This window comes from Meleagris gallopavo, chromosome Z (genome assembly GCF_905368555.1).
Source record: "Meleagris gallopavo chromosome Z, MGAL_WU_HG_1.1, whole genome shotgun sequence".
NCBI classification, from domain to species: Eukaryota; Metazoa; Chordata; class Aves; order Galliformes; family Phasianidae; genus Meleagris; species Meleagris gallopavo.
In genome coordinates this window covers 37276509-37300210 of record NC_139435.1, presented here as the reverse complement: position 1 = coordinate 37300210, position 23702 = coordinate 37276509, and the positions used below count along the sequence as shown (strand labels likewise).

Sequence of the window (23702 nt, the reverse complement as noted above, 5' to 3'; positions counted from 1 at the left end):
TATTTTAAAATACCTCAGCTGGACTTGAAGTGTTTGGTTGTGTTCTTAACTTCTTCATATTAAGCTCTGTTACAGCCAAACTAAAAGAATTTAATTTGAGAAGAAAATTGGGCTACTAGATTTCTGAAATTTTAAGCTGAGGATGGATGGTATTGCTAATTAGTGGAAAGCTATTCTATGTAATACAGTTTCTAATATTTAAACTGACTGAGGAGATCCTCACTAATACTGGGACTTCAGTGTATTCTATAAGTGACTAAGTAATCCACTACTAATTTTTTAAGATTAAAATAAACTATAATTAGGAAACTGTGAAATACTGCGAGCAAATCTTGGATCATGTTCGTTATTTTTATTGTTGCCACTCTGAGCTTGTAGCAGCACTGCATTTAGAGAAAGGGATTATATCCTTATCAGCACAATGCAAGGGACAACCTCTTCTTTCTTTTTTATTTTCTAATGCATATGCATTGCATTTATATGTTACAGTCCAGGTGGGTATTGTTAACTGTCATGCCACTTCAAAATGCACCAAGTCATGGCAATCTGATGGTTAATTTGATCATAACTGCACTGTTCAGCTCAAAGTTTTCCTGTCATCTTCTGATGTGCTAACTAGGAGGCAGTCAGGCAGCCAAAACATCCTTCCTGTCAAACCAAACATAACACAAGAAGGAGGTTTCAGATGAAAGCATAAATAATTATGTTTCTGGGACAAAATCAGCCTTTGAGCTTGAAAATTTTTGGCTTAGTGACTCCCAGGGATAAGGTTACCACAATTGGTTACTACAATTACTTAACCGTATGTGTAAAACAACAAATTTGCTATTGATGAAACCACCCAAAATGCTTATGTAGAAGTTCAGGGTTAGGGCTTGCTCTGTTTTTATGGCTGAACCAGAGCACTACTCCCAGCACACTAAGCTGTTTTGGAAAACTCAGGAATGGAAAACTGAAAGACAAGATAAGGGAATTTGAGAAAGGCATGTATTTCTTCAACAATTGTTCATCTGGGTACTCATTACATCACCTAAAATCTATTAATTGGAGCTTTTCTTCTACAGTTTAGTTTCAAGGTGGTTGTTTTTGTGGTTTACATTCCCTGGGAGAAAAAAAGAATTCTCTGTACTGGAGAATTCATGCTAAATGCTGAGCTGTTCTTGCATTTTTCCTTCCGTATAGAACGGACCACACCATGAGTATACACAGGATCTCTCTTGACTCTGTCCAGACAGTAACACTTGGAGCTCCTAATCAAGTACAGTCTGCACCATCTACAGTAGCAGTGTTGTTAGAAGATAGGCATTGTATTATACATATTAGTAAATACAAAACACATTGAAACAAGTGAATAAGCTGATGCCCCTGATATCTGGAGGATTTCAAGCAATCAAATACATCCTCTGGGAACTTCACTATCATCTTTTCCTTCATTTTTGAACTATGAGCATTAGTGTCATAAAAGCTATTTATGCAGTTTGTCTTTAAGTAGAAATTCTTAAAAAAAATGAGTTGAAAATGAAACTTTCTGACATTTCCCATGACTACACAGTGAAGTTCCTCCTTGCTGTAGCTTGTACAAAGGTAGTAAAGTACAGCTGTCTATTAAGACCATTCTTGTCTGAAAGCCAAAGGGTGGGGAAGACAACTTGGGTTACTATAGAGTATTTCCCTCCTGTGCTCATCTCCCAGGCCACAATTACCTGCACCAGGTAATTATGCACCAAGTGAGAGTCTCTGAACTCTTCCTAAACAGCTTTCAGGTGGTTTTAAAGATGGGGTTGAAAAGAAAAAGCCTCATTTCAGATTGAATCTATAGCGCCCTTAAGAGCTTATATGATCAAAGGGTAAGCTGCTAAGCTGCTCATTGTGTTCACATCTAAATATTTCCCAGAAGATACTTCATGACAAACTACCTTTGTTAGAAACTTATACTGCCTTCACAGTAATCCAAGAAACACAAATAACAGTAAGATGTCATGTTTACTATGTCACTTGGTAGTGCTAATAATAAGTTTCAGGATCAGATAGTATACCTGACTGTAACCATGCATGACGAACTAGAAGTGCTATGGAAATAAATAAGCAATAGTACCATTCCTCATGCTGTTCTCTTCACTGGTTACCATGCTTCTGTACTGTTTGTAGTACTTGTGCCACATTTCAGTAGCTAAGCCCAGTAGGGAACTAACCTGAAACTCATATAGATTTCCTCCTTTCCACTCTACCAAAAGAAGTAAATGAATTAGAAATAAATAAACAAGCAAGCAAACAAATGAATATGTAACAGCTGCACCAGATAAATTTAAATAATCATGGACACATGAATGAGTGGATGTGGGAAAGGTAGGACTTGTCTCCACTGCAGCTTAAGTAAATATAACTTAGGTCTTTATGGTTAGGGTTTTTGGCAATGCTATTAGAAGGAATTTATTTGTAGGAAGAGACAACAACATTCAGAAAAATAACTTTATTTTTTCATACCTAAAATTGTCTAGGATGCAACTTGAACTAACAGAATGTAGAAATCAGCAGTTGAATCAGTAACATTTAGACATTGCCACAATTCTTTTAAGTCTTTGAGAATGACTTTTTGAGTCATTCTGGTTCCAAAAGCAAAGCTTGTGATACAGTAAGTGTAAAATTCCAACTCTTATCAGGCACAAAACTGAAGTTTCCTGAGACGATACAACAAGGAACTAATATATAAACTTCTTATCACATTACCAGGGACGGCTTAAGAGTACAAAAGCAAGATCCTGTTACAAAAATAGAAATACAAATCCTTAATATTCCTTGCTGAGGATTTCCGGAAGGACTAAGAGTTACATATTGTAGAACTGCAGCATTCATATTTAAGTTAAATGATGACCTTTGGCTTTGGTATATCCCCTTTTGTTTAATTTTCAAATCAATTAATTATTAAGTTCCTGAAATCTTCCAGCACTCAATATGAACTTCATGCAGGCCAGCTGCTGCTTTCCCGTATTTCTCCTCACTTCTCCATTTCAGTGAGCATTACATTCTTGGGAAAACAAACAAACAAACAAACAAACAACAGTAACAAAAAAGAAAAACACCAACAACTCAGAAATAATCATGAACAACATCCATTTTCCACGCGTTCAACAAGTAGTTTTACCCCAGGAAGCCCAATAATTATACTATAACACATATTGAGATAATAAATATTCAAATTAATTGAGCCTCCAAACACTACTGTCTGTGATGTACCCAAGTTCCAAGCCCTAGTGTGCAACATAAGGCATTCTCATCTTCATCTGAGGCATGTCTTCTTTCCTTCTTGTCAACGCACAAAGAAGGTCCACATCATCACCATACCAATGTAGTGATAATCATTATTCCCATCATCATCATCACCACCACCAACATCACCACCAGCGTTGACTGTAAAAATTTATAGCTGTATGTTCTTTGGTCCTGTGTTTCATAACTGGAGCATGCAGCATTTCAGTTCTTTTGCAGATTCAAAGCTTTATGTCGCAAATATTCTTCCAAACACTTCACTGCAAAAGGATCAACATCAGTATCAAACTTATTAGCAAAGAAGTGGTGGTTTCGCAGCATCCAGTTCAGGTCTCCTACGCCAAACACACAGACAGAGCGAACATGAACTCCGCTGCATGGTGGGTAGGGTGCACCTTTAGACACATCTCCTTCGAAGTACTGCCACTTGACAAACCTGGCCAGTGCATTCATATCAGAAACGTCATACTTCTCATTAGAAGAAACAGCACCTGGGACGTCAGGGATTCTCTGAATTGTTGCCCATAGGTACTCATCAGGGCTGTAAGTGTCTTTTGCCCACTCAATAAATTTGAGGATTTTGCTATTTTCTAATATGTATTCTACAAATCTTCTGCTAACTACAAAATAGGCACTACCAGAAAAAATTGGAGTATTGAGAGGTGGTAGTTGTTTATCTATACCTGTGTTTTTCACTTTACCATCAACAATCTCATAGTGTTTTTTCCACCTTACTTCTTTATAAACAGGCATTTTTTCTGTTTCCAAGCTGTTTTCACCTTTAAGGGCTTTTAATTTCTCTACTATTTCCTGGTTGGTCTTTATAGGAAAGTCCATGCCACAGAGGTTTATTAGGTATTTCCAGTTTGAACTTCTTCTATAGAGGTCTTTCATGCAATTAATATCTGCCTGTACCCTGCTCCATGAAGCATATACAACACTCTCTAACTGGCTGGATATAAAGACATTATCAAAACAGGAGACTATTCCTTTCACAGCTGTAAAAAAAGATTCTGGAGATTTTCTATCAACATGGATGCAATAAAAATTCTGAGGAGCATAGATTGATCTCAGAAGCCTGTCAAGCATCTCAATTTTGTGATAAACCACTATTGAGTAAGCAATTGGAAATTCTGCTTCTTCACTGCTGAGAGGTTCCATAATGTATTTCCTCATCTTGGTGAAAGAGGCACAGTCTGTTGTCATGTTGATATAGTCATTGGTTGTTAGTCTGGGACGTTTCTTAAATGACACTGATAAGGTCTCAAGCTTTACCTTTTGAATTTCTTCTATATCACCTTCCAGTATCTTGGTGCAGTTAATGTCGCCAATAGAGTCTTCCTTAGTCAGCTCAAGATGTCTTCGATTCAAGCAGTTTGATTTCTGGTTAACTTTCAAAACCGAAATGATTACTAAAATCAGAGTTAGACCCAAGAAAAGTCTGAATCGCAAATTGTGGAAAAAACGTAGTTTCCTTTTCAGCATTTCAAATACCAGGTGACTTTGCAGAACTAAAAAAAATAGCCCCCCACTCTGCTTGTATAAGCCTCAACAACATCAGAAAAAACAGTTGGAAACTTGGAGCATTTGTCAAGGAGATGAAAGGAAAAATCCTAAAATAAAATGAAATATCATCATCACTGCCATTGCTAAGATTTCTGTAAAAGATAAAGGGATAATAGTAGCATTGCTTTTAACAGTCTGTAAAGAGCAAATACTTCAAACAAAAATATTTTGCTGGAAATGAGATTTTTTTTTTTTCCAATAAAAAGGGAAAAGAGGGAAAATACAGCTGGTACATTATTTCCTATCTTTTATCAGCTGTAGCACTAAGGATACAGACAAAATTTCTGAAAGGGAACAGAACATGTTTGACTGCATCTGACAAAATTAAGGTCAATAAGTCAGATATGTTACTGACATAGCAAGTATTTGATGTTAATTCATCTTCAGAATTAGACAAGAGCATTTTGTATCCATTTTAGCAGTGACACAAATTGCATCAGAACTTTAACTTACCACTAACTTCTTAGAAGCTACTGAATGCTATTGATGATCCTTCTCCTTAGTGGGGAGACAGTCACAGAAGACTTTCAAGACTTTTACATGAGGTGCACTCTCTCCAACATCCTTGATCTTAGAAATGCTATTAGGAAAGAGCTGATGAAAAGAGGAGAAAGAAATTAGTAAAGCACAGCTCCTCAGCTTTGTGAAGGGTGCTGTAGTGCTGTAGCTGAACTGCTGAAGCACCTTTTCAAGGTAAAAAGGCAGTGGTTACTGCCCATCTCTAAAGCTGATTTTTGTTAAGCCCCTGCCCCTCTTAGTACTGCAGTACTGCATTACCACTGTCTAGATAGTCTCCATTTTTACTATTCAGCTGTTGCTTTTGATGTTGAAACATACTACAAGGCTGAGTTGCATCAAGATTTATGACTTGCCAATCCTATCTTCATCTTAGAGATGATAAGTTATTTTTTTGGTCCTGTTTCTGTTCACACAGCATTGAAATACTTTCATTTTGCCAGCACCTCTTGAAGATTGCACCATTGTAATCTTGAAGTGTTAAAGGATTAGAATTTATTTTTTTTTCTAAGTATCACTTCAAAGACTGCTCAAAGCCAGGAAATTCTTAAACAATTTACACTGCTACACAAATGGCATTTCTGACTACAGATTCATTGTCTGAATAATCCAGTGCAGGTCTGAATTTCAAATGAAGCTGTAGTTGCAAAAAACAGTATAACATATAGTGAACATCTTCCAACATTTTAGTCTGCAAGTCAGAGAGTTCACGACATCCCTGGATTGGAGAGATACATAGTTTCTTTCATTTTTTCTACTTTCAATACATTTTTTTGTGCTCTGACTTTTTTGTCCAGCCCTAAGAGTAATTGCTTCCCAAAATAATTGATAAGAACATTTGTTTAAGGAAGAGTGAACTGTATCCTCTTCACAGCTTTACTATAGGCTTAGCATAAGATCTTTCTTTTTTTCCTCTTTTCTTTATGGTACCTCAGTATTACTTTAAATTTTAATTCTCAAACTGTAAATTTCAACTTGATTTTAAACGTATGTGTAAAAATTTGAGATCTAATATTACGGAGCTTTTTGACAGCAATTATGCCACTGGGATGCACCATGTTTTGTGTCCACTGTTGTGCCCACTCTGCAAACTGACTGGGGGAATTGATCCAGGTAGAGAAGGTGAATGGAGGGTGATCTCACTGCATAAATGTATAGCACAGCAATAGGGATCAGCAAAATTTTCAGGCAGTCCTATACCACGAAGGCAGATGTTTGTTTCAAGCCTGTCTTAGGTGCGTACTGTTGTTAGGCTGGAAGAACTAAAATTTAAACTCTTAATGGAAGTAGCTAAGTGAACCTGTGTACAATTGTAGATGAAATTGTGCAGTGGTACTGTCTAAGCAACAGGTCTCACACTTTGAATTTTAATTAAACAAAAACAAACAAACAAAAAAACTGGGTGTGTGGGGGGGAATTCCACAATTACCACATTTAAATTGTGACCTAGCATCAGACAGTTTAGAGCAACTTTTAGCATGCCTTATGACCTACTACATACTTGCTCACTTGACATTCCTCCAGTTCTGACTGGTAGATCTGATCCAATAAAAATAATATTCATAACAAATGAAATTAATAAAGGAAGGTGACCAACTATGTGGTTGTCTCCATAATCTCTATCAAGTATGTATTTCCTTAAGATGAAGCTTGTAATATTGGTTAGCCTTAAACTACTGTTCTACTCTTACCAAGTTATAAAAATGCCTCATTTTTGACTGTGAATTTTTAGCTGTCAGAAGCTGGAGTTTGTTTCTTTAGAATGAGAGTTAGTGCTGCTACTTTATCGTATTCTCAGTGTATGTAGGAACATGAGCATTATCAAGTAACATGCTCTATAAGGTTTGTCCTTCCTCCCCATTCTATACGATGCAGGGAGCCAGAGCCTTAACTGAAAGCTACCATTGTGATCTCCACCTCCTAAGAATTTCTGAAGAATAAAGCTTACTATTAAAAGCTTTTTACACAACTGAATACAAGGTAAATAACTGTTTCAGAATGGTCATCTATACCAAGCTGGATGCAATTCCTCCACTGTTTTGAGCTCAAAACAAATGAAATCTGCATTTCTTTTACACCAGAGAAAGAGATCTGTAAATGTTTACAGGTTAACAGAGCTCTTATTTTTAGGTGGAGGTTTTCCCCACAGTCAGATTTTTTTTCACAGACACACTGCTGCCCCAGAACAGACTTAACAATAAACTTCTCTTTGTTGATGCTTGCAATTCCTCACTAAAAAGTACTAAACTCTGGCATATTCTTTGCAAGTGTTGACCTTTACAGTGTTGGGAAAGATTTGTGACCTGTCATCTAATTTGTCACCTAAACCTATTTTAGAAAGGTTTTTGTTTGTTTGTTTGGGTTTTGTTTTTTTTTCTTTTTTTTTTTTCTTTCCTGTTTTAGAAAGATTTACAAGCCTAGAATACTTCCTAAACTGACTTCAAACGGCATTTGACAAATGTTTACCATCTTCTTCTCTTCTCTGGGCAGTTTTACTGTGCACAGTGAAGAACACAGTGCCAGAGACACAACTTTGCACTGGAAAGAGTAGGAGGTTTGCACAGCCACATACAAAAGGCTTCACACTGCAGCTTTGGACGTGCTCTCAACCAGGATTTAGTCTCTCTTATGGACTTAACCCACTTCAATCTTCTACATTTATTCCTCATTAGAGATCGTGTTTTTGATGTAGGCAGTCATACAAAACCGAAACCTCCAACAGTTGCTAATGTTGAAGGAGTTGGTAGAAAGGTATGTTTAGCTGCCTGAATCACTGCTTCCTGCCAAAGTTACTCTTCAGTGCCACAAAGAAAGAGTAGAATATGACTAAACAGAATGCATCAGGTCATTACAGCTTGATATTTACTACAGACTATTGGACATTTACACAGGCATTTGGGAAGAGAGATAACCGTGCTTAGTTTCAGACTTCTCTTCTGACACCTGTTCTGTAAGGGCACATAGCTTGGATCAGCTGCATCTGCTCATCTGTACTCATTCCCTGCCAGTCTGGGAAATATTCTGGGGAGAGTAAATCTAGATCACATTTTTATATTACTGTAAAGGTGCTACTGTAAAAAAAAAATCTGGCTTTGTTAGTGATGTGTTTACCTGGTTACTGTATAATTGCTAAGACAATCAGTATTACTGACTGAAACAAGTCAGAAAGAGATTTCATGGGTGTTTGTGCAAGCGAAAAGAACTGGGAATAACTCTCACCTAGGAAAGGCTGCAGCCACAGGCAGGAGGGAGCAGCACTCTTTTAGCCCTACTCAGCAAGTGATTTCAGATAAGTATATCTTCACCCATCCTTAAAAGCAAACATAAAATCCAACTAGAAATATAAGTCTTCAATGAGAATAATAAAAAAAACCACCAACCCCACCCTTTCCCCTACACCTCAAGAACCAACCTAACCACCCTTAACAAGATTATAGCTCAGCTCTGAGGGACACCAGAAGCTCATTTGGACATTTTATGCAGACTGCTGGCTTGGATCTGCAGCAAGTAATGGCAGAACTGCCAATATGATCATCTGCACTGTGTGGCAGCACTTGTGCAAGGGGCATTTTGTGGTGGTACAGAGCACTATGATGTTACACCAGCCCTGCCAGCAGCACTGGAGAAGCCAACCCCAGCCCTTTGCTGCCAGCACAGCAGATCCCTTTGGCTGTGGTTTCACAGTGGGATTTGTCTGATATAAACTGTTTCTGGGGTAAGGAGCAGTTCTCTTCCTGCCTGTACTATACGGGCCACCCATATCCAGCAGCTCCTTGGTCACCTTGATGTAAGAGCAGGTTTCAGCTGCCTACTGATGGGGCCCAATGGTCTTGATAGCCCATCCTGCCCCCACCCCAGGAAAACATCAATACAGGGAGGAATGAAGAAGAACTACATCTCATCTGCACACCTGATGAAGTAACAAGTTTATTGTGAAACTGCATCGTTAAAAAGGGGGGAGGGAGTTAAGGAGGAGTAAAGGCAACACAGTACACAAGACCTGGACAAGGGAGTTTGGAAAAGCCTCCCTTAACAGCAGGGTTTCAGAGATCTATCTGATACAACACCTGCAAACTCGGGCTTCCATGTTTGGACTGATAATAAGACTGAGAGTAGGAGGCTTGTCTTTCTCTAAACTAGGTTAAAAGCAAGAGATGCCTCTAATCAGTTTCACATCAGGGTGGTATCGCCCTTGGGGAGTATTTATTTTGCCAAATTACTGTCCTTAAGCTCCTATCGTCCTCATTTTTCTAACAGCAGTTACACACATTTACTACTCCAGAAAATATGCAAAACGTAGGTCCGCACAAGGGCACCATTCTGCTTCCACCCCAAGGGAGTGTAAGAGTGTGTGTGGCTTTCTTAAGCACTGCATTGCTAAGCCTTGCTGCTGACCAAGGACACAGCACATAGATTGTCAGTTCACCTGCATCACTCACAGGGCCTCCCTCTCCACAACCAATTTAATAAGGCTTAGAAAACAAAGTGAAACCATATGCTAACTATATATATTTTTTGTATTTAAGATATTAATACCTATTTTTATGCTCATAATTATTACTGGTTTTTTGTATTTTAGAAAAAGCAAGTAGGACTTGCTATGAAATGGTACACAGACCCTTCCCTTGATGACAGGGTCTGGTGGCACAGGGACAAAGAATTAAACGGCTTGTAACTTTGGCACTTCAGCCTTTGCTCACAGCAGTAGAGAAACTGTTGAAGCAAGATGCTAAAGATCAACTCAGCAGTGAAACAGAAGGCTCCAAAACACACCATGTGTTAGTACCAGCACCAGAAGCTCAGGAAGGGTCTAAGGAGAGGGTAAAATTTTACTTTGGGGCACTTAAAGTGTGACAGGAAGGAACTAAGATCTGGGTAGTACCACAGAGGATGGCAGGAGACCAAAATCAGCTACGTGTAGGGCACAAGAGACCTTACCGGTTTTATGGATCTATCCACAAGGCCTTAGTGCTTGTCACTGCTTTCCCAGACCACTGAGCTAGGATGTACCTCACTGCCCCTCTCCACTTCCCCTGTTCTCCGTCCTCTAAAGATAGCCAGAGGAAGCAGACGTGTTTCCCCACCTGTAGTTGCTTCAGTGACATACATTCAGTTGTTTCTGGCACACAGCTCTTTAGAGATCCCAGAAGCACAAAAATGTCACGTGCCTCTAGTTTATGTCCACAGATAGGTAAGCTTTCCATCCAAGCTTTACTTCAGGTGCTTGAAATCTTTTTGGCAGCTGCACTACGATCTTAAGTGCAGTCATAACAGTCTGGAGTTCTTATTTTTGTGGAAACCTATTGAAGTAAGCTGAGTGGAAAATGTAGTTCTGAGTACACCCATTTCTTAAGTGGCGGTTGGGATGGGCCACAAAACAAATAATGCTTTTGATGGGTGGGGAGTCAGGGGCAGAACTGACTAATTTTTTCCTTTTTTTTTGCTTCAGTGGGAGGGGAAGGAGATACAAAGAGAAATTAGTTGCCCATCGGAACAGTATGGAAGCAGTGTTATCCACCCCTTCGCTCTTCACTTCTCCCACTCGAGCTCCACCCAAGGTATAGAATCATACAATGATGATGGTTGGAAAAAACCTCGAAGGTCAGTCCAACAGAAACTATGCAACTACTCCGTGACACTTCAGCAGAAGGTTCTCCCCTGGGCGTGGGCTTACTGAAAAGTCCTTGAGTTTTAACAGGGCATACCAATCATGCATCAAAGCATGCATGCCGTGCAAGCGGTTTTTCACGATTAACCGGCTTCCATTCAGACTCAGCTATGCAGAACACTTGTTCTGAGGAGGAAGTGATTTTTAAAACAATAAGCAGCTTGCATGAGCACCAACATACACAAGCACAAAGACAGAAAGACAGACTGCGTAGATGTGGGATTATTGGAAGAGAGATGCTACACACAGTGGAGACACGTTTACTCAGCATTTCCATGGTATAAAGCAATGTGACCTTAAATGTAGATATGCCCTTGATTGAATGAACACTCACATGTTTATTCATTAGCTGTCAGTCTTATGGGGGGAAAAAAAAAAAAAGCACTGGTCAGAAGTAAGTGTTTGGGCCACTGTCAGACTGTGGGATAAGATCTGAAATCTGGAAGTCATGACCAGACAGCAGTGGGGCTGCATGTGGGTACAGAGTCTGCTCATTAACAACACTCCACAAAACCAGGGCTTTTTTTTTCAGAATATTTGTAAGGAAAAAAAAAAAAAAAAAAAAAAAAAAAAAGAGCATTTCTTTTATTTAGAAAAAAACAAGAATAGTGCTTTGTTAGCTTAGAAGGCAGCTTTACAGACATTGCTACATCTACCACTACCCAGACACTGAATACTGAGAGTAAATAGAAGCAGAGAACTGCTTCTCAAGAAAATAAAATAATTAAAAAAAAAATAGTGAGAATAAATTCAAAACCATGGTTACTTAGAGATTTTATGTTCAAATGTCAGACACCTGGCACTCTAAAAATGTCCTCTTAAAGCAAACAGAAAACAATAAGACCCACACAAATAGACACTTAGTGTGTGAAATGGTGTAGAAAAAATGTAATTTTTGGTAAACTTTCTATTAACCTCTTGTCATGTACATCTTGTCCAGAACTGAGTTCTAAGTCTGATTCCCATATGTGTTCACTGAGCACAACTAAACAAAGGAAAGCCGCAATCACAAAGACTTTTAGTGAGTTTAAGACTATTAATACTGGAGAAAAAAATATGTTTTACCTCAAGGTAGCTGACATGGTACACTCACAAATCCCAACAAAAAACCACCCCAAAATTTTTAAAGTAATATTGCCCAGTTTAACACATTGTGAAATTGTGTTGTGCTCCACGCTGGCTGCCCTGAAGTGAATTGCATATGTATATATTTTTCCATTTTTCACCTTAAAGCAGGAGCTATAATTTTCCCAGCAGCTGAGCAGGTCTGCAGTCCTTGTGCCCAACTACAGTGGTTGCTAACGGCAGTCTTGTGAAAATGCCGTGTTTCAGGATGGAGCAAACTGGCAAATGCGGTTACTGGGAAGGCATTACCACTTGTCAAACCTAGCCTGAATCTGAAAGGGGAGGGAAGAAGTTATCAAACTTCTGAGTACTTTCATCCTTCTTCAAAAACAACACTTAAAATATAATTCAAAGGAGATTTTCTTAGCTCTGTTCCAAAGGCAGTGTGGGCATGCCTACAGTTACATTTCATAGCAGCACCAGCAACAACAGTGTCCCTTGATAATAAGAGACCACTGATAGTTAAAGACTAACATGGATCAGCATCACACTCTGGTGCACAGGTTTAGCTCTATTGTGCAAGCCAATTAAATAGCATTTCCTGATTTTAGTCCACAACTATAAAGGTACTATGTTTTTTTTCCCCCATTGTTCACTTCAGGTGAGATGAGTTCATTCTGACCTGAAAGACCACTCTACACAAGAATGCAGATAAAAAAGTGCAATTCTTTTTTGTCAAAGACCAGATACTACCTTGACAGTAGACTCCATTGCAAAATATACAAAAAGATAAAAACACAACAAACTATATTTTACAGCGCTTTCTCAGGAGCTTTTGAACAAACATAAGTGGAGAACTTACTACATTGTGTCGGGCTTCAAAAGAAAGCCAGGAAAATATTATCAGAAAAACAAAAATAAATCTTCTCATAAAACTAGTAGCAGCTTTTCCATGATAGTAAAAGACATAGAGAGCAGGATTTTGCTCAGCAAATTGTTGTATTTTCAGCAGAGCAGACTATGGATCTTTACCATGTATATTCCCCTGTGCATTTCCCTGGAGTTTAGAAAAAGAGTACAGACTTGGCAAAAGTATTCACATTTTTTAAGTAAGTTTTGGCTCTTATAGCTTCAGAAAAGAAGTACTGCCCCAGACCATTCAGATTCATATGGAATAGATTAATGCAGCTTACTGATGTTTACTGTAGGCAGAGTTGTGAATCACAGAGAGGATCAAAAGAGTATTATTTTCCATTGTATATACCTACCTTCAAATGCAATGTACCACTGTAACTGAGCTCCTAGCTGAGCTCCTAATATTGTATTATTTTTCTCAACAATTTTCAAGTTGAAGTCAAAAGACTGAAATGTTAGACTCCTCTTACTCTGACTCCCAAGGGCTGTTATCTGCCAGCTCTGAGGTCACCTACATCATAATCCGTTAAAAAAGAAATTTAAAACTTCAGGCTCCAAAACAGCAATTCCCTGCTGCTGCCACTCCTCCTCTTTCCCACAAAGAAGTCTACTTTTCTGAGCAGCCCTGAAAGAGGCAAAATGCCAGACTCAACTGAGCCTCCTGTCAGACTTCTGAGCTCTCCCACCCAACTTGGATAACAGAAAACTATTTATAACCTTCTAAACAGATTTGCTGTTCCGAAATAAAGAAATAAACCTTGTTTCTTCAGAGTTTTCCTAGTTCTAGCAAATTAAGAAAAGCCACATCTTAGGATTGCAACTCAAAAGCATGAGATGTTCCCTGTCCCTGGCAACAGATTTGATGCCAACCCAACACCCCGAGGCCATCAGCCTGCTTTGGGCTGCTCTGCATTCAATGGTATGGCCAGCCCTGCATGCAATGCCAGGTGAAAAGGCAGAAGGGGGGAGACAGAAAGACTGAAAGAGAAAAAAAAAAAAAAAAAAAGGCAGAAAAGAAAGAAAAAAATAACAGAGATGACCAGAGGAGTCCAAAAGGAAGAGAGAGAGAAAGGAAGAGAGAGAGAGAAAGAAAGAGAGAGAAGGGAAGAAGTAAAAGGAATAACGGGAAAAAAAGAAAAAAGAGAAAAAAAACAAATAGAACAAAAAGGAAAGAAATAGAAAAGAGAAAAAAGTAACAAGGGAAGAAGAAAAGAAACGAGAAGAAAGAAAAATGAGGGGAAGAAAGGAGACACAGGAGCACAACGATGAGAAGTGCACGCAGCAGCTGCGCCTCTCCTGCCCTCTAGAGCCGGGGGATGGGGATCCCCGGACATCTCGGGATGGTCCGGGTATCCCCGGACATCTCGGGGCCTTGAGCAGCGCCCTGGGACCGCCAGTTTCCTCCGCTCGCCCCGCGCCCCTCCCGCTCACCCACCTGCGCTGCTGCCGCCGCCCTCCCGGCGCGGCTCCGTGCGTCCGTGTGCGGCGGCCCGGCGGCTGTCCCACAGTCCTGCGTTAGTCCTGCGCTTGCCCAGCGGCCAGCAGCGGCCCGCAGCGGCCAGCAGCGGCCAGCAGCGGCCAGCAGCGGCCAGCAGCGGCCAGCAGCGGCCAGCAGCGGCCAGCAGCGGCCAGCAGCGGCCAGCAGCGGCCAGCAGCGGCCAGCAGCGGCCAGCAGCGGCCAGCAGCGGCCAGCAGCGGCCAGCAGCGGCCAGCAGCGCCGGGCCGCCCCGCCCCGCCCCCTGCAACACCTCCCCTCATAACCCATCGGCCCAGCTCAGCATGACGCCCGCCCGCCCGCCCCCTCGCTGGCTCCCCCGACGGTTCCGAGCTGCCCTCTCGCAGCGGATCTTGCACTTTTTTTGTCAGGCTTCCCCTGCCCGTGTCAGCTCCACGTTAGGAGTTTGCTGTCTTGCCGCACCAGTAATGGTCCGCGGCTCCGGGGTGTGCAGTGGGGGCGGCTGCCGGCCACGTCCTGCCGTGCTGAGCGCGGCTCGGTCGGGACAGCCGCGGCGGCGAAGAGGTCAGTGGGAGCGCAGTGCAGAGAGGGAAGTGGGGCTGGGATTGAAGGAGACCCGCCTGGCTGGGGTGGCCAGTTCCAAAACTGCAGCAAACGTCTCTTGTCTAGACACGCTGTGCCTACAGTGAGAAAAACTTGGATTAGTTCGTGCAGTCAGATGTCTGCCTGAAGATAAATGTATTTAACAGGGTTTGGAGAGCTGTGAAATATGAAGGTTGATTTCAGATTAAACTACCTAATGCATCATAAGCCATGCAAGGACTTCTTAAAAAGAAAACAGGAAATTCAGTTACATCTTCCCCACTAAAAAAAAAACAAAAACAAACAAACAAACAAAAAAATACCCAAAGGCTGTGCCCTGCAGCAGCTCACAGTGCAGTACTAAAGAATCCTAGGAATCTACAGATCAGCATTACCTGCAGTGCTTTAAGATCTGGCAGATCGAGGCATGTCTCTTTTGTCACATCTGCACTGTAAGCAGGGTCAACTAGCCAGAAACTGAGATTTGATTTCCAAGTTGGCACTAGGAAACAGCAACAGATGAAGAGAAAATTGCTGCTGCAGATGGTCGGTGAGGTCAGAGGCCTGGGAACGTGCTGCAAGGCCTGAAATCTACTTCTTTGTCTTGTCAATAATTTTTTTTGTGTGTGTGTGTACATCTGGGTTGAGAAGCTGTGTGTAACTAACTATGTGCTGATTTGGCAGTCCTTCCTTTCTCCTGACAGATGGGGAAAAACCGTTACCCTTCTAGTGTGTCTGTAATTGATGGACTTCTGATGGAGGGCAATATTTAAAGGTCTTATCTCAGAAAACCCAGTGGCTGGTGACAGATTCCCAAGGGAGTGAGAAATCTGAGATAAGGAGACAAAAGTCTTTTTTCTTTTTCTTTCTTTTTTTCCCCAAGGATAGTAACAGTCTGTGATTACAGATGATGACTCTTATCTTGTTGGTTCTGCATGGAGATATTTAAGTTGGAGTAATAAGAAAAGTTATAGAGTAAATAAGTATTGTTCCTTTGTTCCAGTCTCTGCAAAACAGCACTGCAGTGCTGCTTCAGTACAAGCAGTTGAACTTTTAGATTCATAGGAGTGAACAGGTCTTACTACAAGTAGTCTCTGGAAGCAAAAGTTTTCATTCATCATTTTTCACTTCCTCTGCCTCATTACTCACACAAATACAGAAGCAAAGAGGTGTGTAGGACCAAAATAAACCAGAGATTATATTTATCATTGCTGTAACAGAAAGTACCTTCTAAAACCAACTTCTAATGGAAGGGGAAGAAAGCATTTAAGTTGTTAAGCAGTTATTTAAGATAAATAGCGGAAGTTCAAAGCAGGTTATTCTCCAAGTTTTGCACAGCTAGAGAGTAGACTGACACGTTTAGAAAAGCTAATCCTTAGCCATGCTTGCAGAGACTCATCATTTGTTTATTGAAGCTTTGTGAAATTGCAATGAATGTGTTTTTGTTTATGGTTTCTTTCATGTATAGTTTCTGTCAAGTGATCCTAAAAGAAAATGGATGAAGTGTGTTTGGACCTGGTTTTTCAGGTTGGAATGCATGGTTGATGGCGCACAAGATGCGCTTCTGATATTGGATAGACTCCTGAGAGGTGTGACTCCATGGCAGCTGTGAAATAAGATAAAGTAAAAGGAAGAAAGAAACGTAATTGGAATGTGTGGAAGTACTGCTTAGGGAATTAAATGAAACATTGAAAAGGGTGACAAAATAAAAACAAAAGTGGGAAAAAAAAAAACAGGTCAAAAATATGGGAATTAAAAACATAACTTTTTGTTGTAAATCTTGAACTTGTTTGCATTAATTCCATTTACGTGTGAGTATTTGATAGCCATGGTAATATTTTGCTATTCAGTGAGAACAAGGCATATGAAAAATTAAGTTTCAAGAGCAGAGTTTTCTGTGCCTGGCTGAATTTTTGTAGTTATGGTTCAGGAGAGTATAGCTTAAATACGTATTTTCTAAGAGGACATCTGTCTCATAAGTATGAATACTCTAAATTGATATTAGTACCTCATCTGTCATTTGGCAGCTACCTCCAGGCTTATAGGTTTTTTTCCTGGAACCCGTAAGGAATACAGAATGTTGTTTTTCAGGCTTTGTTTTTCTTTCATGCTCCATCAAAAGTTTGAGCTGCAAAGTGTTTTTTAAAGCCTAACGACTACTGCTCATTCTGTATCTTTTCCATTTCATCAGCTTTAAAGAAGTAGAACCTTCTAAAAAGTCAGACAATAGTTTAAATTTTTGAAACATTAATAGCTTCTCCTCCAACCTTTTCAAAAGACTCTTGTCCAGATTCTTGTCTCTAATTAGTATAATATCTATTTTTGTTGAAATTCATATCTAACACTAGGAAGGCATCAGATCCTAGTGTCTTACCTCAGAAAGATAGAGGATCCTAACTTCATTTTTCTAATCCTGCTTTAAAGGACTTCTGTAACATAAAAATTACTTTTACTGCATTAACCTTCCACAAAGAATGACTTGCTACTGTGCAGAAATTTGTGTTATCTTTTCTACTAGCATTCTACTCTGTTGTAAAGTGTATGGGAGAACACAAATACTTGCCTCAATTCTCGCCACTGTTTGCTGTGTGCCTGAGTTGGGGGGAAAACCTGATCTTCAATTTGAATAAAATCTTGAAAGCTGGAGCCGATGCTAAGTCAAAGGAGTGGTTCCAGAATTATACCTCTGTGGGAATAAAAAGTCTGAAGAAGCCGACCACTCCTGCAAAAAAACAAAACAAAACAAACAAAACAAACCAACAAACAAAAAACCCAATTAAAAAAAAAAAAACCAAAAAAAAAACCCCAAAACTAAATTAAAAAATTCCACTTTAACACAGCATGCTGTGTGACAGAAAGAAGATCCCATTGTTATCACCCTTTAAAAATACATCTGAAGCCCATTGTAGCAGCTCTCTTTGGAACAAAGTGTCTTCTGGCATGGATGAGTGCTCATTTGCAGATATGAGTGCTGCTCGTGGCTAGAGCTAAGAAGGGAAGGTCAACTTCTTCTGAATTCCTGTGATACACATTAGAAGTAATCTTTAAAATTACTCACCATGTTTTTGTTTGTTTGTTTGTTTGTTTAAAGTCATACTTTTTGAGATTTAACTTTGCCAGGTGAGTTTAAAGTAATTTTAATACAAGTAAACCAGGCCTGTACTGGTTGATCAAAGCAGCTGAGAACAAACTTCTCCTAAGACTGGCTGGCAGTTAGTACTAATTACAGAATCAAAAATAGGAATGGAGTGAATTGCTGCCTTGAGTTGCTGAAAATGGCTATAGAATGGCTACGTTAGGTAATTAGGAGTCTCTTCTTGCAGCACCATTGTGGTACAACAAGTGCCTCTCCTGTACCACTCTCATCCTGGCGGGCTGCCAGTCCCACCCAGCTACTCTCATTCTCCTCCTCAGCAGGGAGTGAAAATATGAGGGAAGGACTTGTGGGTTGAGACACAGACAGATCACATACCAGTTGTCACCAATGTGACCAAAAATTTCTACCCCTGTGGGCAGTCAGTCTTACTGTGCACTACCTTCATAATAGTACCCTATGTACGACTCCTGAGAAACTGAATGGGGGAAGGGGACAAAATGACGACCGCTGGGACTGAGGGGGCAGTTCGAGGCTCCAAACAAGACTTGATGGGTGGAGACAGTGGAGTTCAAAGGCTTGGAGAGAGGTGGAGGGATGCTGCTTCTCTTAAGTGCCTGTATACTAATGCGCGTAGCATGGGGAATAAACAGGAAGAGCTGGAGTTCTGCGTGCGGTCACAAGGTCATGATCTCATCGCGATCACGGAGACGTGGTGGGACAGCTCACATGACTGGAATGTTGTCATGGAGGGCTATGTGCTTTTTAGGAAAGATCGGCTGGCTAGGCGGGGTGGTGGAGTTGCTCTTTATGTGAGAGAGCAGCTCGAATGTATTGAACTTCACTTGGGGGAGAGTGATGTAGCAGTGGAGAGCTTATGGGTGAGAATCAAGGGGCAGGCTGGTAAGGGTGACACTGTTGTGGGGGTGTACTACAGGCCCCCTGATCAGGATGAGGAGGCTGATGAGGCCTTCCAAAAGCAACTGGATGTAGCGTCACGTTCCCAGGCACTGGTGCTTATGGGGGACTTCAATTATCCAGATATTTGCTGGATGACCAACATAGCCAGGCACGCACGGTCCAGACGGTTCTTGCAGTGTGTTGAAGACAACTTTCTGATGCAGGTGGTGGAGGAACCGACGCGGGGAGGGGTGTTACTGGACCTTATTTTCACCAACAGGGATGGACTTGTTAAGGAAGTGAAGGTTGGGGGCAGTTTGGGTTGTAGTGATCATGAGATGGTGGAGTTCAAGATCCTGAGTGATAAAGGATAATAAAAAAGGCTTCTTCAAGTATGTTAATAGCAAAAGGAAAACTAGGGAGAATGTGGGCCCCTTACTAAGTGAGGGGGGGGTCCTCGTAACGGGGGATGCTGAGAAGGCAGAGATACTGAATGCCTTCTTTACTTCCGTCTTCAGTGAAAAGGCTCTTCCGCAGGAATCCCACACCCTGGAGGTTAGTGAGAGGGTCTGGGGAATGGGAGACTTCCCTTTAGTCAGGAAAGAGGACGTGCGTGAGCGCCTAGGCAGTACTAAGGTCCACAAGTCCATGGGACCTGATGGGGTGCATCCACGGGTGCTGAGAGAGCTGGCGGAGGTCATTGCCGAACCGCTCTCCATCATTTTTGAGAGGTCTTGGACAACAGGGGAGGTCCCTGAAGACTGGAGGATAGCCAATGTCACTCCGGTCTTCAAAAAGGGCAAGAAGGAAGATCCGGGTAATTATAGGCCTGTCAGCCTCACCTCCGTCCCTGGAAAGGTGATGGAACAGCTTGTGCTGGATACCATCTCCAGACAACTGGGAGAAAAGGAGGTTATCAGGAGTAGTCAGCATGGGTTCACCAAGGGGAGGTCGTGCTCGACCAACCTGGTGGCCTTCTATGATGCTGTCACATGCTGCGTGGATGGGGGAAGAGCGGTAGATGTAATCTACCTTGATTTTAGAAAGGCGTTTGATACTGTCTCCCACGACATCCTTATAACAAAGCTGAGGAAGTGTGGGATAGACGAGTGGACAGTGAGGTAGGTTGAGAACTGGCTGACTGGCAGAGTGCAGAGGGTCGTCGTTGGTGGTGCAGAGTCTGGCTGGAGACCTGTAACCAGTGGTGTCCCCCAGGGGTCTGTGCTGGGTCCGGTCTTGTTCAACATCTTCATCAATGACCTTGATGAGGGGATAGTGGCCACCCTCAGCAAGTTTGCTGATGATACGAAGTTGGGAGGATTGGCTGACACGCCTGAAGGCTGTGCTGCCATTCAGCGAGTCCTGGACAGGCTGGAGAGCTGGGCAGTAAGAAACCGGATGAGGTTCAACAAAAGCAAGTGTAGGGTCTTACACCTAGGGAGGAATAATTGCATGCACCAATACAGGCTGGGGGATGAGCTGCTGGAGAGGAGCTCTGCAGAGAGGGACCTGGGCGTCCTGGTGGATGACAGGTTGGCCATGAGCCAGCAGTGTGCCCTCGTGGCCAAAAAGGCCAATGGCATTCTGGGGTGCATTAAGAAGAGCGTGTCCAGCAGGTCGAGGGAGGTGATCCTCCCCCTCTACTCTGCCCTGGTAAGGCCTCATCTGGAGTACTGTGTCCAGTTCTGGGCTCCCCAGTACAAAAAAGACAGGGATCTCTTGGAAAGAGTCCAGCGGAGGGCCACAAAGATGGTGAAGGGCCTGGAGCATCTCCCCTATGAAGAAAGGCTAAGTGAACTGGGTCTGTTTAGCCTTGAGAAAAGAAGACTGAGAGGGGACCTGATCCAGGTTTATAAATATCTGAGGTGTGGCGGCCATAGCGGTGAGGCCAGTCTCTTTTCAGTGGTACGTGGAGACAGGACAAGGGGAAACGGACATAAGCTGCAGCATAGGAAGTTTCGCACGAATGTGCTTAAGAACTTCTTCACGGTGAGGGTGACGGAGCACTGGAACAGGCTGCCCAGGGAGGTTGTGGAGTCTCCTTCTCTGGAGATATTCAAGTCTCGCCTGGACGCCTACCTGTGCGACCTGGTGTAGGGAACCTGCTTTGGCAGGGGGGTTGGTCTCGATGATCTCTAGAGGTCCCTTCCAACCCCTACAATTCTGTGATTCTGTGATTCCGTGATTCTGTGAATGAGACCTGAATACTGGAATTTTCCATTACTTCTCTGAGTTTTTTTCAGTAATAGACTAGATGCTCCATTCCCAAAGAAAATTGTTATGTGTGTATTTCCAAGATTGTATTTAGCTTGTATATTTAGCACACATGAACCTGTAATGAGAGTTGTCCACCAGTGTGTGACCTCATTACAACCTGTGTGAGTTTACTGTAAGTTTAGATGTCACATATTCTTATAAGCTGAATACGACCATATAAATAGCATCCATTTTTAAAAATATAACTGGATACAACTACCTGTGGAATGGAAGTTGTTGGAGTCAATATTTGTGTAGTGTATTACAAGGGTATTTACATTCTTAATTTACTTTTATTCTTCAAAGAATTTCATCTTTGTCCACTTTTGCCAATGACTTAATTTCCTGGAAAGGTAGTGTTTTTTATCAGAAGGAGGATGGATACTTCTGGGATGTTTATCTTATTGCAAGCCTTGTATAGTCTTTCACAGTGTACTTTCCAAGATAATCCCATTGAATTTTGCAGACATTTCCAAATCTGTCTTGATTGTTCTGTCCCTAGGAGTTTGTGGTTTGGTCAGGTAGCCAATTATTATTTCGCCCTTGAGGGTAAATACGGGGTCCTGATTACAGGCTGGTCTATTTAGATTCTGCAATTTACCACTCCTTTAATTTGTGTGAGTTTAAATCTGGGTTATAAGTAAGTATTTTCTTCACATTTGAATGTCTCATGTCTTTCAGAGGCAGATGTTAATGAAGAATTTCCACAAGATTTCTTTCTAGATTAAGAATACTTACTATCTTTCCGTAATATGGTTTCATAAATGTATAATGTCACTGCAGATCACTTATATATCAATTACTGAAGTATCCAAAAACAGGGGAAATAAACAATTTTTTTTTTCATTCATTTTCAGCAGTTCCATTGATCTTTCCTGCAGAACAAAATTCCTGGCAGATTTCTGATTACTTTCAGTACTTTCTTTTCCTAAGTCTAGTCCTATCATGTAGAGTTCACTTGTGGTGGTAGATAAGTATTATAAAAACAAAAGGTAGGAATTGTTTACCTCTTGATAATGAGTTACAAGTATGAATCTTGTGAGAAAGAAAGCTTCACCTGAATTCTCTGGCAAGACCTCCCATGAGCACTTTTCTCTAGGACTTTAAGCTGTCAGAAAAACAAAACATTTGAAGAATGTCATACCTTTTTAATGCAAGAAAGACCTTAGTACTGTAGATCACCTCTTGAAATAGTGAGACAAATCTATAACAGAAAGAAGTCTGTTAAAATATATGAACAAACATGAAAAGAAACAAACAAGCCTGTTTGGGGTTTGCATTATGTTGTGAAAATTTATTAGTAAATAATATCATAAACAAATATTTTGGTTTTGTGTCCCAGCTTTCTGACATTCCTAAAACTCATCTCTGTAGCTCTGCTAGTAAGTAGGAGTATTGCCACCATGAAGAAAAACAATTTGTAATGCATTCTCAGAAAGCCTACATTGTCCTGTTCAAAGGCTTTCATGCTGAAACATATTTTTATTTAACACATATACATTCTGTTTACTCTTAAAGGTTTTTGATCAGTTGTTTGGCATCTCTCTATTAAGTAGGTCGGTGTTCACCAAAACACTTTAAGCCAGTACTGGAAATATGTGGACTTGGTTTTAATTTACCAAGATTTCATCCAGTAGTCAGAAATAGCACATTCATTCCCACATTGTCTAAATTACAGAAAATAAATATCATAATCGAGTGTGATGCTAAAAACATGTACTCAAATAAACAACAAGCTGTAATGATGCAAACTGACACAACAAAGATAATAATATGCAAGCAAATTATTTTTTTTTCATTATTCAGAAGTGAAGAAAACATGTGAAAAGATTCATAGCCTTTAATTTTTTAATACCAAGCCAGAAAAACAATGAGAAATAAGCAGAAGTTGGAAAAACTTCACTTATTAAATAAATATGAAGAAAATCTCATACTAATGCATCTTGAATGTAAGCCTTTGAAGGACAAAAAAAAAAAAAAAAAAAAAAAGCCTTTATAATGCAGATTTTGTAGTATCTGTAGTCTCATAATGAAATGAACATATATTCCTTTACTGAAGTGCTCTGAGGCTTACTGATGAGAAGTTCTGCTTAAATGTATACATATTGCATTGCAGCAGTCATTGACATGATGGTTCAAACCTTTTGCAACTGTTGCTTCTTGCAGCCAAGACAACACCTGATTGGAGCCTAAAATACAAAACAGTTCACCTAGAGCTCACAGTGAAATACAATGTTTATTCAGCATAGTTCTGCAACTTTCTGTACAAGAATTGTATGTATTGATAGTACATTCTGGGAAATTTGCTAGCTATTCTCACAAAAATAAGGAACTAATCACACATTTTTCATCCTGTTTCTCTTCTCTCCTAGAAACACAGGGAAAAAACTATGTTAAAGCAAAGGAAAAAAAAAAAA

General features: G+C 40.7%; 1 protein-coding gene across 3 annotated transcripts; it reads right to left on the bottom strand.

Moving 5' to 3' along the window:
- Window positions 1-2455: 2455 nt before the first annotated feature.
- Window positions 2456-14945, bottom strand: GCNT1 (glucosaminyl (N-acetyl) transferase 1). 3 transcript variants are annotated; one of them, XM_085213901.1, is made up of 4 exons: window positions 14433-14768; window positions 8569-8659; window positions 5287-5427; window positions 2456-4880 (listed from the first exon to the last, which is right to left on the bottom strand). In XM_085213901.1, the coding sequence occupies exon 4, from the start codon at window positions 4750-4752 to the stop codon at window positions 3472-3474; it is 1281 nt and encodes a 426-aa protein (XP_085070027.1). In that variant the 5' UTR covers window positions 4753-4880; window positions 5287-5427; window positions 8569-8659; window positions 14433-14768; the 3' UTR covers window positions 2456-3471. The 3 variants fall into 3 exon arrangements, with proteins under 3 accessions (XP_085070027.1, XP_085070026.1, XP_085070028.1); XM_085213900.1 differs by lacking the exon at window positions 8569-8659; XM_085213902.1 differs by lacking the exons at window positions 2456-4880; window positions 5287-5427; window positions 8569-8659 and adding an exon at window positions 11556-12414 and having other exon boundaries at window positions 14433-14945.
- Window positions 14946-23702: the final 8757 nt, after the last annotated feature.